At 31.4% G+C, this 15,054-nt stretch overlaps 2 protein-coding genes across 2 annotated transcripts; both read left to right on the top strand.

The window, feature by feature from the left end:
- Nucleotides 1-3,446: 3,446 nt before the first annotated feature.
- On the top strand, nucleotides 3,447-4,160 carry LOC119605553 (cuticle protein 16.5-like). Its single transcript, XM_037958742.1, has 2 exons — nucleotides 3,447-3,525; nucleotides 3,595-4,160. Exons 1-2 carry the CDS (start codon nucleotides 3,514-3,516, stop codon nucleotides 4,099-4,101), a joined length of 519 nt encoding a protein of 172 aa, XP_037814670.1. The 5' UTR covers nucleotides 3,447-3,513; the 3' UTR covers nucleotides 4,102-4,160.
- Nucleotides 4,161-7,117: 2,957 nt separating this feature from the next.
- Nucleotides 7,118-7,898, top strand: LOC119605552 (cuticle protein 38-like). The gene is made up of 2 exons (XM_037958741.1): nucleotides 7,118-7,219; nucleotides 7,278-7,898. Exons 1-2 carry the CDS (start codon nucleotides 7,208-7,210, stop codon nucleotides 7,794-7,796), a joined length of 531 nt encoding a protein of 176 aa, XP_037814669.1. The 5' UTR covers nucleotides 7,118-7,207; the 3' UTR covers nucleotides 7,797-7,898.
- Nucleotides 7,899-15,054: the final 7,156 nt, after the last annotated feature.

The following is a 15,054-nucleotide window of genomic DNA, read 5'->3' as shown; positions in this document are numbered from 1 at the left end:
AGTTAGTTAGTTAGATTAGTATTTAGTTAGTAGTTAGTAGTTAGTTAGTTAAGTAGTTAGTAGTTAGTTAGTTAGTTAGTTAGTTAGTTAGTTAGTTAGTTAGTTAGTTAGTTAGTAGTCAGTTAGTTAGTTAGTTAGTTAGTTAGTTAGTTAGTTAGTTAGTTAGTAGTTAGTTAGTTAGTTAGTTAGTTGTTAGTTAGTTAGTTAGTTAGTTAGTTAGTATCAGTAGTTAGTCGGTTAGTTAGTTAGTTAGTTAGTTAGTTAGTTAGTTAGTTAGTTAGGTTAGTTTAGTTAGTTAGTTAGTTAGTAGTTAGTTAGTTAGTTAGTTAGTAGTTAGTTAGTTAGTTAGTTAGTTAGTTAGTTAGTTAGTTAGTTAGTAGTTAGTAGTTAGTTAGTTAGTAGTTAGTTAGTTAGTTAGTTAGTTAGTTAGTTAGTTAGTTAGTAGTTAGTTAGTTAGTTAGTTAGTTAGTTAGTTAGTTAGTTAGTTAGTTAGTTAGTTAGTTAGTTAGTTAGTTAGTTAGTTAGTTAGTTAGTAGTTAGTTAGTTAGTTAGTTAGTAGTTAGTTAGTTAGTTAGTTAGTTAGTTAGTTAGTTAGTTAGTTAGTTAGTTAGTTAGTTAGTTAGTTAGTAGTTAGTTAGTTAGTTAGTTAGTTAGTTAGTTAGTTAGTTAGTTAGTTAGTTAGTTAGTTAGTTAGTTAGTTAGTTAGTTAGTAGTAGTTAGTTAGTTAGTTAGTTAGTTAGTTAGTTGTTAGTAGTAGTTAGTTAGTAGTAGTTAGTTAGTTAGTTAGTTAGTTAGTTAGTTAGTTAGTTAGTTAGTTAGTTAGTTAGTTAGTAGTTAGTTAGTTAGTTAGTTAGTTAGTTAGTTAGTTAGTTAGTTAGTTAGTTAGTTAGTTAGTTAGTTAGTTAGTTAGTTAGTTAGTTAGTTAGTTAGTTAGTTAGTTAGTAGTTAGTTAGTTAGTTAGTTAGTTAGTTAGTTAGTTAGTTAGTTAGTTAGTTAGTTAGTTAGTTAGTTAGTTAGTTAGTTAGTTAGTTAGTTAGTTAGTTAGTTAGTTAGTTAGTTAGTTAGTTAGTAGTTAGTTAGTTAGTTAGTTAGTTAGTTAGTTAGTTAGTTAGTTAGTTAGTTAGTTAGTTAGTTAGTTAGTTAGTTAGTTAGTTAGTTAGTTAGTTAGTTAGTTAGTTAGTTAGTTAGTTAGTTAGTTAGTTAGTTAGTTAGTTAGTTAGTTAGTTAGTTAGTTAGTTAGTTAGTTAGTTAGTTAGTTAGTTAGTTAGTTAGTTAGTTAGTTAGTTAGTTAGTTAGTTAGTTAGTTAGTTAGTTAGTAGTTAGTTAGTTAGTAGTTAGTTAGTTAGTTAGTTAGTTAGTTAGTTAGTTAGTTAGTTAGTAGTTAGTTAGTTAGTTAGTTAGTTAGTTAGTTAGTTAGTTAGTTAGTTAGTTAGTAGTTAGTTAGTTAGTTAGTTAGTTAGTTAGTTAGTTAGTTAGTTAGTTAGTTAGTTAGTTAGTTAGTTAGTTAGTTAGTTAGTTAGTTAGTTAGTTAGTTAGTTAGTTAGTAGTTAGTTAGTTAGTTAGTTAGTTAGTTAGTAGTTAGTTAGTTAGTTAGTTAGTTAGTTAGTTAGTTAGTTAGTTAGTTAGTTAGTTAGTTAGTAGTTAGTTAGTTAGTTAGTTAGTTAGTTAGTAGTTAGTTAGTTAGTTAGTTAGTTAGTAGTTAGTTAGTAGTTAGTTAGTTAGTTAGTTAGTTAGTTAGTTAGTTAGTTAGTAGTTAGTTAGTTAGTTAGTTAGTTAGTTAGTTAGTTAGTTAGTTAGTTAGTTAGTTAGTTAGTTAGTTAGTTAGTTAGTAGTTAGTTAGTTAGTTAGTTAGTTAGTTAGTTAGTTAGTTAGTTAGTTAGTTAGTTAGTTAGTTAGTTAGTTAGTTAGTTAGTTAGTTAGTTAGTTAGTTAGTAGTTAGTTAGTTAGTTAGTTAGTAGTAGTTAGTTAGTTAGTTAGTTAGTTAGTTAGTTAGTTAGTTAGTAGTAGTTAGTTAGTTAGTTAGTTAGTTAGTTAGTTAGTTAGTAGTTAGTTAGTTAGTTAGTAGTTAGTTAGTTAGTTAGTTTAGTTAGTTAGTTAGGTTAGTTAGTTAGTTAGTTAGTTAGTTAGTTAGTTAGTTAGTTAGTAGTTAGTTAGTTAGTTAGTTAGTTAGTTAGTTAGTTAGTTAGTTAGTTAGTAGTAGTAGTTAGTTAGTAGTTAGTTAGTTAGTTAGTTAGTTAGTTAGTTAGTTAGTTAGTAGTTAGTTAGTTAGTTAGTTAGTTAGTTAGTTAGTTAGTTAGTTAGTTAGTAGTTAGTTAGTTAGTTAGTTAGTTAGTTAGTTAGTTAGTAGTTAGTTAGTTAGTTAGTTAGTTAGTTAGTTAGTTAGTTAGTTAGTTAGTTAGTTAGTTAGTTAGTTAGTTAGTTAGTTAGTTAGTTAGTTAGTTAGTTAGTTAGTTAGTTAGTTAGTTAGTTAGTTAGTTAGTTAGTTAGTTAGTTAGTTAGTTAGTTAGTTAGTTAGTTAGTTAGTTAGTAGTTAGTTAGTAGTTAGTTAGTTAGTTAGTTAGTAGTTAGTTAGTTAGTTAGTTAGTTAGTTAGTTAGTTAGTTAGTTAGTTAGTTAGTTAGTTAGTAGTTAGTTAGTTAGTTAGTTAGTTAGTTAGTTAGTTAGTTAGTTAGTTAGTTAGTTAGTTAGTTAGTTAGTTAGTTAGTTAGTTAGTTAGTTAGTTAGTTAGTTAGTTAGTTAGTTAGTTAGTTAGTTAGTTAGTTAGTTAGTTAGTTAGTTAGTAGTTAGTTAGTTAGTTAGTTAGTTAGTTAGTTAGTTAGTTAGTTAGTTAGTTAGTAGTTAGTTAGTTAGTTAGTAGTTAGTTAGTTAGTTAGTTAGTTAGTTAGTTAGTTAGTTAGTTAGTTAGTTAGTTAGTTAGTTAGTTAGTTAGTTAGTTAGTTAGTTAGTTAGTTAGTTAGTTAGTTAGTTAGTTAGTTAGTTAGTTAGTTAGTTAGTTAGTTAGTTAGTTAGTTAGTAGTTAGTTAGTTAGTTAGTTAGTTAGTTAGTTAGTTAGTTAGTTAGTTAGTTAGTTAGTTAGTTAGTTGGTTACTGAAATGTTTCCAAATAACATTAGCTCCAGAATTTTGATATTAAAATCTTAAAATAAAAATATCATTATACTTTAAATATTTAAATTAATTTTATTAAATTTCGTAAATTCTAATACACATTGAATAGCTACCTGCTAAAATAATTCGATTATAGTTTTATTTACCACATCATAGATTTAACTGTAATACACGCGCCTACTACATAAATTAAATAAAATTTGAATACAATTTGCATTAAATTAAGTGTACATGATATTAAACTATTTAATTTAAACAAGTGCACAAAAATACCAAAAAAATTAACACAATTGTTTTAATTTTGTACATATTACTATAAAAGGTTGAAATTATTTAGCAGAAGACATCACTAACTTAGTATCCATACTTCGATTAACAATCCAAAAAAAATCATACACTTCTTCAATATGTTCAAATTTGTAAGTGGCTTAAGAAATATAAAATACTTAAATACATAGATTAATTATTTTGTTGCTTCTTTTGTAAAGGTTGTTGTCTTTGCTGCCTGTTTCGCCTATGCTGCTGCTGGTGTTGTTCAGCCCACTGCTTTAGCTGCTGCTCCCGCCGCTGTAGCTGCTTATGCTAATGCTCCTTTGTATGCTGCTGGTGGCAGTCAACAAATTGATGTTCGTCACAACTACGATGGCACTTTGTCTTCTTACACCACCACTCCCTTCGCTTACACTTCTCCCGTGTCTAGCCGTTATGTAGCTGGTGCTCCTGCTGCCTATGCTGCTCCTGCTTTTGCTGCTCCCGCTGCTTATGCTGCTGCTCCTGCTAAATATGTTGCCCCCGCTGGTGTTGCTGCTCCTTTCGCTGTAGCTTCTCCTTATGCTGCTCCCTATGCTGCTCAATATGCTGCTCACTATGCCGCTCCTTATGCTGCTCACTATGCCGCTCCTTATGCTGCTCCCTATGCCGCTCCTTATGCTGCAGCTTACGGTGCTCCTTTGGCCACCCCTTTCGCTGCTGCTCCCGCTAAAGTAGTAGTTTAAATTTAAAATTATTTTCCTTTTTCAAATATTGTTTTTGTATATAATTGTTGATATTAATAAATATTTATTTTTTTTTAAATTAATTATACTTTTCCAGTGTATATTAATCTGAACGATGTTGTAATCGATCTAGTTTAAAGTTGTAGCAATAATTATTATTTTCAATATAATACTACTCTATCTTGCAATTTCTATAGAAGCTCGATCTTAAAATCTTCTATAGAAATTTTTTCGATCTTAAAGTGTTCTGCTGATCGAACTGATCAAATAATTATAGAAAATAAATCAACCTTAAACATTTGTAAGATTATAATCTTTGATTTTTAATTGACGACTTATTAGTAATAAAAATTTTCTATAGAAAACCATTTGACTTTGACCGATCATACAATTTTCTACAGAAAACTCATAAGTTTTTATATAAATCTGATCGATATCAAAAATGTTGTATATAAATATGATGGAACATACAATTTCCTAGAGAAAATTGAACGATCTTAAAATTTTCTATAAAAATATGATCAATTTGATCAGTTACCTATGGAAAATTGTAAAATTATAGAAATTTTGTAAGATCGATAAGTTTTCTCTGCTCATTTTCTAATGAAAACTGATCGATCTCACAACATTCTATACTAAACTATGAATTTCCAAAAATTCTGGGGAAAACTGTCGTATTTCGCAATTTTTTATAGGAAACTGATTCATCCTAAAGTTTCTAAAGAAAACCGACCGATTTCTAAAGAAAACCGACCGATTTTACAAATATCTAAAAAACTAGCCGATCTTACGAATTTCTATAAAAAAAACTGATCGATATAAATTTTTTTATAGAAAACTGATTATCTTGAAAATTTTCTGTTAAAAAATGAAGGATCTTATAAATCTTTAATTGATTGATCTTACAATTCTCTACAGAGAACGGATCAATCTATAAAATATCTATAGAACACTTATCAATCTCTCAAATAGATCAAACTGATCAGCACATCCACCAAAACTCTAAAATTTTAAAATTTACTATAGAAAACTGATCTTTTTTTGGAACTTTCTATAATAAACTGATCGATATCGCGATTTTCTTTCGAAAACACATTCACAGAACTCTAAAATTTAAAAATTTCCTATAGAATACTGATCTTTTTTAGCACTTTCTATAATAAACTGATCGATATCGGAATTTTATTTCGAAAATTGCAGCGATTGCAAACATTTCTAAGAAAGAAATTTTCTATAGAAAACTAATCATAAAATATTTATAGAACACTGACTGATCTCATGATTTGCTATGGATCTTTCGTCGATAAAATTCGCTGACTGATCTCGCCATTTTTTATGTGAAACTAATTTATACTAAAATTTTTATGGAAAACTGATAGAGTTCTAAATTTTTATATAGAAATCTGATCATACTCATAATTTTCTAAAATTTGTAAAAAAAATTTAACAATTTTCTACAAAAAACTGAATTAATTACTTTATTTTCTAAAAAAAATACTGATCGATCTTACAGTAATCTATTGAAAACTGACCGATCTTCGAATTATCTTTATAAAACGGTCCAAAATTCTGTATATAAAATTGGTCAATACCAAATTTGTTGTAAAAAACAGATCGATCTCACAATATGATAGAAAATTATATAACAATTTTCTGTTAAAAACTTAAACTGATCGATCTTACAATTTTTCTTTAAAAGCTGCTCAACTTACTACTTTCTATAGAAATCTAATGAACATCTGGAAAAAAATAGAAAACTGATCTTTTATTAATCCCTCTATAGTAAACTGATCGCAAAATTTTCTAAAAAGAAATTTTTTTATAAAACACAGATTTATCTTAAAATTTTAAAGAAATCGGTTAGTTTTCACGATTTTCGATGGAAAAATTATAGATTTTTTATACAGAAAACTTTCTTTCATTTAATAATAGGAAAAATTTGTGTACAAATCTGATCATACTTGCAATTTCCTATAAAAAATTTTACTATTTTACTATATTCTATAAAAAAGTGATCGATCTCACAATTTTTATAGAATACTAATCTATTTTAACAACTGATTGATAATACCATAGTTTAATTGATCGATTTTACAATTTTCTATTTAAAGCTAATCAATCTCACAATTTTCTAAGTAAAATTGATCGATATCTGGTAACTTCTGATCTGTTTCATAATTTTCTTAAAAAAAAACTAAAAGATCGTAAAATATTTTCTAAAATGTTTATTGAACACAGATTGAACTCACGATTTTCTATCTAAAACTGATTGACCTAAAACTTATAAACAGAAAACTAATTAATCTTTCATTTATATATAGTAAACAGATAAATTGTTATACACAAACCGATCGGTCTGACATTTCCCGTTATTTTCTATTAAAAACTAGTTCTTGAGTCATTTAATATTTCTGAAATTCTTGATGCATCGAAATTAAAGCAATTTTTCGGTAGGGAAGAGAAAAATCATAGATATCTTGAGTACTAAATACATCTCCTCTCCTAAAATATAGATCGATGTTATTTAATTAAATTTGAACTCAATTAAAATCTATGTCAACCAATAAAATCAAAAGTATAGCAATTAATTTTACAACCACTAATAAAAGTATAACATTAATTTACTATCATAAAGACCATCTGCCAAACTAAAAAACAAATTGCCAAATGCATTTCAAATGTTTAAAAAGTACATGATCAAGGTCACTGCATTTTAAATACCTACAATCACATACATATCTTTTAAAATGTAAACTAAGTATTTCCTTCCGAGTTAAAAAGTCTCGAGACTAGGCAACGCCTACAAATGAACTATTACTTTTTAGAAAACTTAATAAACAAATCACGTTAACAAAATTCAAATTTCAAATTTGTAATTCAGTTTGGTAACCATATACTCGTGCAGACCAATGTATGAAAGTCTTTAAGTAGTCTATGGTAACATCTGCCAAATATTGAACAAAAACAAAAGAAAATAATCAAAATTTGTTAGAGTACTCGGTAAATTAGTATAAAAGCTAAAAACAATTGTTACAAAGACATCATAACCGTTTTAACTTTAACTCTTTAAACAAACCAAAGAAATTTTAAATTAAATCCTCACAAAATGTTCAAATTCGTAAGTTTTCAAAACTTAAAAAAAATATCGAAAATATACTCATAATTCCATTTTTAAGGTTGTTGTTTTTGCTGCCTGTTTTGCCTATGCTGCTGCCGGTGTTGTTCACCCCACTGCTTTTGCTGCTGCTCCCGCTGCTGTAGCTGCTTATGCTAATGCTCCTTTGTATGCTGCTGGTGGCAGTCAACAAATTGATGTTCGTCACAACTACGATGGCACTTTGTCTTCTTACACCACCACTCCCTTCGCTTACACTTCTCCCGTGTCTAGCCGTTATGTAGCTGGTGCTCCTGCTGCCTATGCTGCTCCCGCTTTTGCCGCTCCCGCTGCTTATGCTGCTGCCCCAGCTGCCTTTGCTGCTCCTGCTAAATATGTAGCTCCCGCTGCCTATGCTGCCGCACCTGCTGCTTTTGCCGCCCCAGCTGCTTTCGCCGCTCCTGCTAAATATGTTGCCCCCGCTGGTGTTGCTACTCCCTTCGGTGTAGCTTCTCCTTACGCTGCTCAATATGCTACTCCTTATGCTGCTGGCTTCGCTGCTGCTCCTTTGGCTGCTGCTCCTGCTAAAGTAGTTGTTTAATTTTGTTGGCAAAGTCTTCATTGTTTAATTTATAACAATTTCATATTACTTTTTTGTTAAACACTTTTTCATTAACGAATAAATCATTTATGTAAATATTAATTTAATGTTGCATTTTCTTTTGCTCTATTATTATTAATTCTTTGTTCTTATATTATTTCTTAGCTTAAATTTCTGTTGAAAAGTGTCTTCAGGTGACAGTTTTCTAAAACTGTGACCTCTTTCAAAAAAATTAAGTTTAATACAATTTTTGCTTAAAAGACGGTTCTTTTTTCCTTAAAAGACTGCTTTTTTTGGACAGATTTCTTTAGAAAAGCTTCATCCTGAGATAATTTTCTTTAGTCTAGTCTATTCTCAAGACTATATATATACGGCTGTATTTATAAAAACTTATTTTAGGTTTATTAAACAATTTTAGGCAAAATTCAGGAAAATCGTATTTATAAACGTGAAATAGCTTAAAACACCTTCAATAAACCATTGACAATTAGAAGAATTTTTTGTAGGCTCGACCCTTCTTTAAGCCAACAATAACTTGATTTTTAACAATTTTTTCTCAGATAAAGATTTTTCCGGTAATTTTAGGTTGATTGCGAAAAGTAATTATGGTTTCTTTTAAAATAAAATCTAAAAATTCTAATTTTAACGTTTACAAATTTGTAAATAAAATCCCAGAAAATTTTTAAACGATTATATTTTGAGGAAAAAACTCAAATCTAGGCATTATTGGATTAATGCATGAATATTTGACAATATTCCAATTGTCCAGCACTATTTTTAGGCAATGACAGCCATATTGTACAGTGCTGCCAACTTAAACATAAATCAGCACAATAGTTAATATACGTTTATTATTTGTTTATGAATATCACAATATTATTAATGGTTTTTAAGGCTAAAGTGTGCTTTAACTACTGAGTGCATTAAAAACAAAATAAGATTTTTTTATAAATACAAGCGATATTCTATAGTCAAGTCTATAGTCTGGGGATGTAACGTATGCTCGCTTTCGCATATGCGAATTATTCGCTTACTTTTTTACATTCACATTCACTTTTGCATGCGCAAAATCTTAGCGAAAATTCAGATTTTCTTTCTTTTTAGTCAGAAAATGATATGGTGGTAAATGATAATGGTGGTAAATGATAGTGATCACAGATTTTCTCCCTTTTATGTTTTCACTCAAAAGTGATCACAGATTTTCATTGTTTAGGCACTAGAGGCTGTAGTTTAGCCAGAAAATGAACAGAAAATGGAAATAAAATTGATCACAGATTTTTATTGTTTAGGCCCTAGCGGCCTAAACATAACTTAGGCCATAGCGGCTCTAAATTAGCCAGTAAATGGACTTTTATGTTTTCACTCAAAATCGAGTTGTGGTAGGAAATAAAACTGATCACAGATTTTCATTGTTTAGGCCCTAGCGGCTCTAGTTTAGCCAGAAAATGGACTTTTATGTTTTCACTCAAAGTACAGTTTAGGTAGGAAATAAAAGTGATCACAGATTTTCATTTTTAGGCCCAGCACCTCTAGTTTAGCCAAAAAATGGACTTTTATTTTTACACTCAAAAGTGATCACAGATTTTCATTGTTTAGGCCCTAGCACCTCTAGTTTAGCCAGAAAATGGACTTTTATGTTTTCACTCAAAATCGAGTTTTGGTAGGAAATAAAAGTGATCACAGATTTTTATTGGTTAGGGCCTAGCGGCTCTATTTTAGCCAGAAAATGAACTTTAATGTTTTCACTCAAAATGGAGTTTTGATAGGAAATAAAAGTGATCACAGATTTTCATTGTTTAGGCCCTAGCGGCTCTAGTTTAGCCAGAAAATGGACTTTTATGTTTTCACTCAAAAGTGATCATAGATTTTCATTGCTTGGGTCCTAGCGGCTCTAGTTTAGCTAGAAAATGGACTTTTATGTTTTCACTCAAAATCGAGTTTTGGTAGGAAATAAATGTGATCACAGATTTTCATTGTTTAGGCCCTAGCGGCTCTAGTTTAGCCAGAAAATGGACTTTTATGTTTTCACTCAAAATCGAGTTTTGGTAGGAAATAAAAGTGATCACAGATCTTCATTGTTTAGGCCCTAGCGGCTCCAGTTTAGCCAGAAAATGGACTTTTATGTTTTCACTCAAAATCGAGTTTTGGTAGGAAATAAAAATGATCACAGATTTTCATTGTTTAGGCCTTAGCGGCTCTAGTTTAGCCAGAAAATGGACTTTTATGTTGTCGCTCAAAATGGAGTTTTGATAGGAAATAAAAGTGATCGCAGATTTTCATTGTTTAGGCCCTAGCGGCTCTAGTTTAGCCAGAAAATGGACTTTTATGTTTTCACTCAAAAGTGATCATAGATTTTCATTGTTTGGGTCCTAGCGGCTCTAGTTTAGCTAGAAAATGGACTTTTATGTTTTCACTCAAAATCGAGTTTTGGTAGGAAATAAAAAAGTGATCACAGATTTTCATTGTTTAGGCCCTAGCACCTCTAGTTTAGCCAGAAAATGGATTTTTATGTTTTCATTCAAAAATGATCATAAATTTTCATATTTTGGGCCCTAGCGGCTCTAGTTTAGCCAGAAAATGGACTTTTATGTTTTCACTCAAAATATAGTTTTGGTAGGAAATAAAAGTGATCACAGATTTTCATTGTTTAGGCCCTAACACCTCTAGTTTAGCCAGAAAATGGACTTTTATGTTTTCACTCAAAAGTGATCACAGATTTTCTTTGTTTAGGCCCTAGCGGCTCTAGTTTAGCCAGAAAATGGATTTTTATGTTTTCACTCAAAATCGAGTTTTGGTAGGAAATAAAAATGATCACAGATTTTCATTGTTTAGGCCCTAGCGGCTCTAGTTTAGCCAGAAAATGGACTTTTATGTTTTCACTCAAAATGGAGTTTTGGTAGGAAATAAAACTGATCACAGATTTTCATTTTTTAGGCCCTAGCGGCTCTAGTTTAGCCAGAAAATGGACTTTTATGTTTTCACTCAAAATCGAGTTTTGGTAGGAAATAAAAGTGATCACAGATTTTCATTGTTTAGGCCCTAGCGGCTCTAGTTTAGCCAGAAAATGGACTTTTATGTTTTCACTCAAAATCGAGTTTTGGTAGGAAATAAAAGTGATCACAAATTTTCATTGTTTAGGCCCTAGCGGCTCTACTTTAGCCAGAAAATGGACTTTTATGTTTTCACTCAAAATGGATTTTCATAGTTTGGGCCCTAGCGACTCTAGTTTAGTCAGAAAATGGACTTTTATGTTTTCACTCAAAATCGAGTTTTGGTAGGAAATAAAGTGATCACAGATTTTCATTGTTTAGGCCCTAGCGGCTCTAGTTTAGCCAGAAAATGGACTTTAATGTCTTCACTCAAAATCGAGTTTTGGTAGGAAATAAAAGTGATCACAGATTTTCATTGTTTAGGCCCTAGCGGCTCTTGTTTAGCCAGAAAATGGACTTTTATGTTTTCACTCAAAATGGAGTTTTGATAGGAAATAAAAGTGATCACAGATTTTCATTGTTTAGGCCCTAGCGGCTCTTGTTTAGCCAGAAAATTGACTTTTATGTTTTCACTCAAAATCGAGTTTTGGTAGGAAATAAAGTGATCACAGATTTTCATTGTTTAGGCCCTAGCGGCTCTAGTTTAGCCAGAAAAGTGATCACAGATTTTCATTGTTTGGGCCCTAGCGGCTCTAGTTTAGCCAGAAAATGGACTTTTATGTTTTCACTCAAAATCGAGTTTTGGTAGGAAATAAAAGTGATCACAGATTTTCATGGTTTAGGCCCTAGCGGCTCTTGTTTAGCCAGAAAATGGACTTTTATGTTTTCACTCAAAATCGAGTTTTGATAGGAAATAAAAGTGATCAAAGATTTTCATTGTTTAGGCCCTAGCGGCTCTTGTTTAGCCAGAAAATGGACTTTTATGTTTTCACTCAAAATCGAGTTTTCGTAGTAAATAAGATTTTCATTGTTTAGGCCCTAGCACCTCTAGTTAAGCCAGAAAATGGACTTTTATGTTTTCACTCAAAATCGAGTTTTGGTAGGAAATAAAAGTGATCACAGATTTTCATTGTTTAGGCCCTAGCTGCTCTAGTTTAGCCAGAAAATGGACTTTTATGTTTTCACTCAAAATCGAGTTTTGGCAGGAAATAAAAGTGATCACAGATTTTCATTGTTTTTGCCCTAGCGGCTCTTGTTTAGCCAGAAAATGGACATTTATGTTTTCACTGAAAAGTGATCACAGATTTTCATTGTTTAGGCCCTAGCGGCTCTAGTTTAGCCAGAAAATAGACTTTTATGTTTTTACTCAAAAGTGATCATAGATTTTCATTGTTTGGGTCCTAGCGGCTCTAGTTTAGCCAGAAAATGGACTTTTATGTTTTCACTCAAAATCGAGTTTTGGTAGAAAATAAAAAAGTGATCACAGATTTTCATTGTTTAGGCCCTAGCGGCTCTAGTTTAGCCAGAAAATGGACTTTTATGTTTTCACTCAAAATCGAGTTTTGGTAGGAAATAAAAGTAATCACAGATTTTCATTGTTTAGGCCCTAGCACCTCTAGTTTAGCCAGAAAATGGACTTTTATGTTTTCACTCAAAATCGAGTTTTGGTAGGAAATAAAAGTGATCACAGATTTTCATTGTTTAGGCCCTACCGGCTCTTGTTTAGCCAGAAAATGGACTTTTATGTTTTCACTCAAAATCGAGTTTTGATAGGAAATAAAAGTGATCAAAGATTTTCATTGTTTAGGCCCTAGCGGCTCTTGTTTAGCCAGAAAATGGACTTTTATGTTTTCACTCAAAAGTGGTCACAGATTTTCATTGTTTAGGCCCTAGCGGCTCTAGTTTAGCCAGAAAATGGACTTTTATGTTTTCACTCAAAATCGAGTTTTGGTAGGAAATAAAGTGATCACAGATTTTCAATGTTTAGGCCCTAGCGGCTCTAGTTTAGCCAGAAAAGTGATCACAGATTTTCATTGTTTGGGCCCTAGCGGCTCTAGTTTAACCAGAAAATGGACTTTTATGTTTTCACTCAAAATCGAGTTTTGGTAGGAAATAAAAGTGATCACAGATTATCATTGTTTAGGCCCTGCGGCTCTAGTTTGGCCAGAAAATGGACTTTTATGTTTTCACTCAAAATGGAGTTTTGGTAGGAAATAAAAGTGATCACAGATTTTCATTGTTTAGGCTCTAACGGCTCTAGTTTAGCCAGAAAATGGACTTTTATGTTTTCACTCAAAATCGAGTTTTGGCAGGAAATAAAAGTGATCACAGATTTTCATTGTTTAGGCCCTAGCGGCTCTAGTTTAGCCAGAAAATGGACTTTTATGTTTTCACTCAAAATCGAGTTTTGATAGAAAATAAAAGTGATCACAGATTTTCATTGTTTAGGCCCTAGCACCTCTAGTTTAGCCAGAAAATGGACTTTTATGTTTTCACTCAAAAGTGATCATAGATTTTCAATGTTTAATGTACTTTTATGTTTTCACTCAAAATCGAGTTTTGGTAGGAAATAAAAGTGATCACAGATTTTCATTGTTTAGACCCTACCACCTCTAGTTTAGCCAGAAAATGGACTTTTATGTTTTCACTCAAAAGTGATCATAGATTTTCATATTTTGGGCCGTAGCGGCTCTAGTTTAGCCAGAAAATGGACTTTTATGTTTTCACTCAAAATGGAGTTTTGGTAGGAATTAAAAGTGATCACAGATTTTCATTGTTTAGGCCCTAGCGGCTCTGGTTTAGCCAGAAAATGGACTTTTATGTTTTCGCTCAAAATCGAGTTTTGGTAGGAAATAAAAGTGATCACAGAATTTCATTGTTTAGACCCCAACACCCCTAGTTTAGCCAGAAAATGGACTTTTATATTTTCACTCAAAAGTGATCACAGATTTTCATTGTTTGGGCCCTAGCGGCTCTAGTTTAGCGAGAAAATGGACTTTTATGTTTTCACTCAAAATGGAGTTTTGGTAGGAAATAAAAGTGATCATAGATTTTCATTGTTTAGGCCCTAACACCTCTAGTTTAGCCAGAAAATGGACTTTTATGTTTTCACTCAAAAGTGATCACAGAATTTCATTGTTTAGGCCCTAGCGGCTCTAGTTTAGCCAGAAAATGGACATTTATGTTGTCACTCAAAATGGATTTTCATAGTTTGGGCCCTAGCGGCTCTAGTTTAGCCAGAAAATGGACTTTTATGTTTTCACTCAAAATCGATCACAGATTTTCATTGTTTAGGCCCTAGCGGCTCTAGTTTAGCCAGAAAATGGACTTTTATGTTTTCACTCAAAATCGAGTTTTGGTAGGAAATAAAGTGATCACAGATTTTCATTGTTTAGGCCCTAACACCTCTAGTTTAGCCAGAAAATGGACTTTTATGTTTTCACTCAAAAGTGATCACATATTTTCACTCAAAAGTGATCACAGAATTTCATTGTTTAGGCCCTAGCGGCTCTAGTTTAGCCAGAAAATGGACATTTATGTTGTCACTCAAAATGGATTTTCATAGTTTGGGCCCTAGCGGCTCTAGTTTAGCCAGAAAATGGACTTTTATGTTTTCACTCAAAATCGATCACAGATTTTCATTGTTTAAGCCCTAGCGGCTCTAGTTTAGCCAGAAAATGGACTTTTATGTTTTCACTCAAAATCGAGTTTTGGTAGGAAATAAAGTGATCACAGATTTTCATTGTTTAGGCCCTAACACCTCTAGTTTAGCCAGAAAATGGACTTTTATGTTTTCACTCAAAAGTGATCACATATTTTCATTGTTTGGGCCCTAGCGGCTCTAGTTTAGCCAGAAAATGGACTTTTATGTTTTCACTCAAAAGTGATCATAGATTTTCATTGTTTGGGTCCTAGCGGCTCTAGTTTAGCCAGAAATGGACTTTTATGTTTTCACTCAAAATCGAGTTTTGGTAGGAAATAAAAGTGATCACAGATTTTCATTGTTTAGGCCCTAGCGGCTCTAGTTTAGCCAGAAAATGGACTTTTATGTTTTCACTCAAAATGGGGTTTTTGTAGGAAATAAAAGTGATCACAAATTTTCATTGTTTAGGCCCTAGCGGCTCTAGTTTAGCCAGAAAATGGACTTTTATGTTTTCACTCAAAATCGAGTTTTGATAGAAAATAAAAGTGATCACAGATTTTCACTGTTTAGGCCCTAGCGGCTCTAGTTTAGCCAGAAAATGGACTTTTATGTTTTCAATCAAAATGGAGTTTTGGTAGGAAATAAAAGTGATCACAGATTTTCATTGTTTAGGCCCTAGCGGCTG

Source organism: Lucilia sericata, unplaced genomic scaffold (genome assembly GCF_015586225.1).
Source record: "Lucilia sericata isolate MDLA Ls3-8-SP2 unplaced genomic scaffold, ASM1558622v1 Contig000496F_arrow, whole genome shotgun sequence".
Lineage (NCBI taxonomy): Eukaryota > Metazoa > Arthropoda > Insecta > Diptera > Calliphoridae > Lucilia > Lucilia sericata.
Note: the sequence above shows the minus strand (reverse complement) of the source record. Positions and strands in the feature narration are given on the sequence as shown.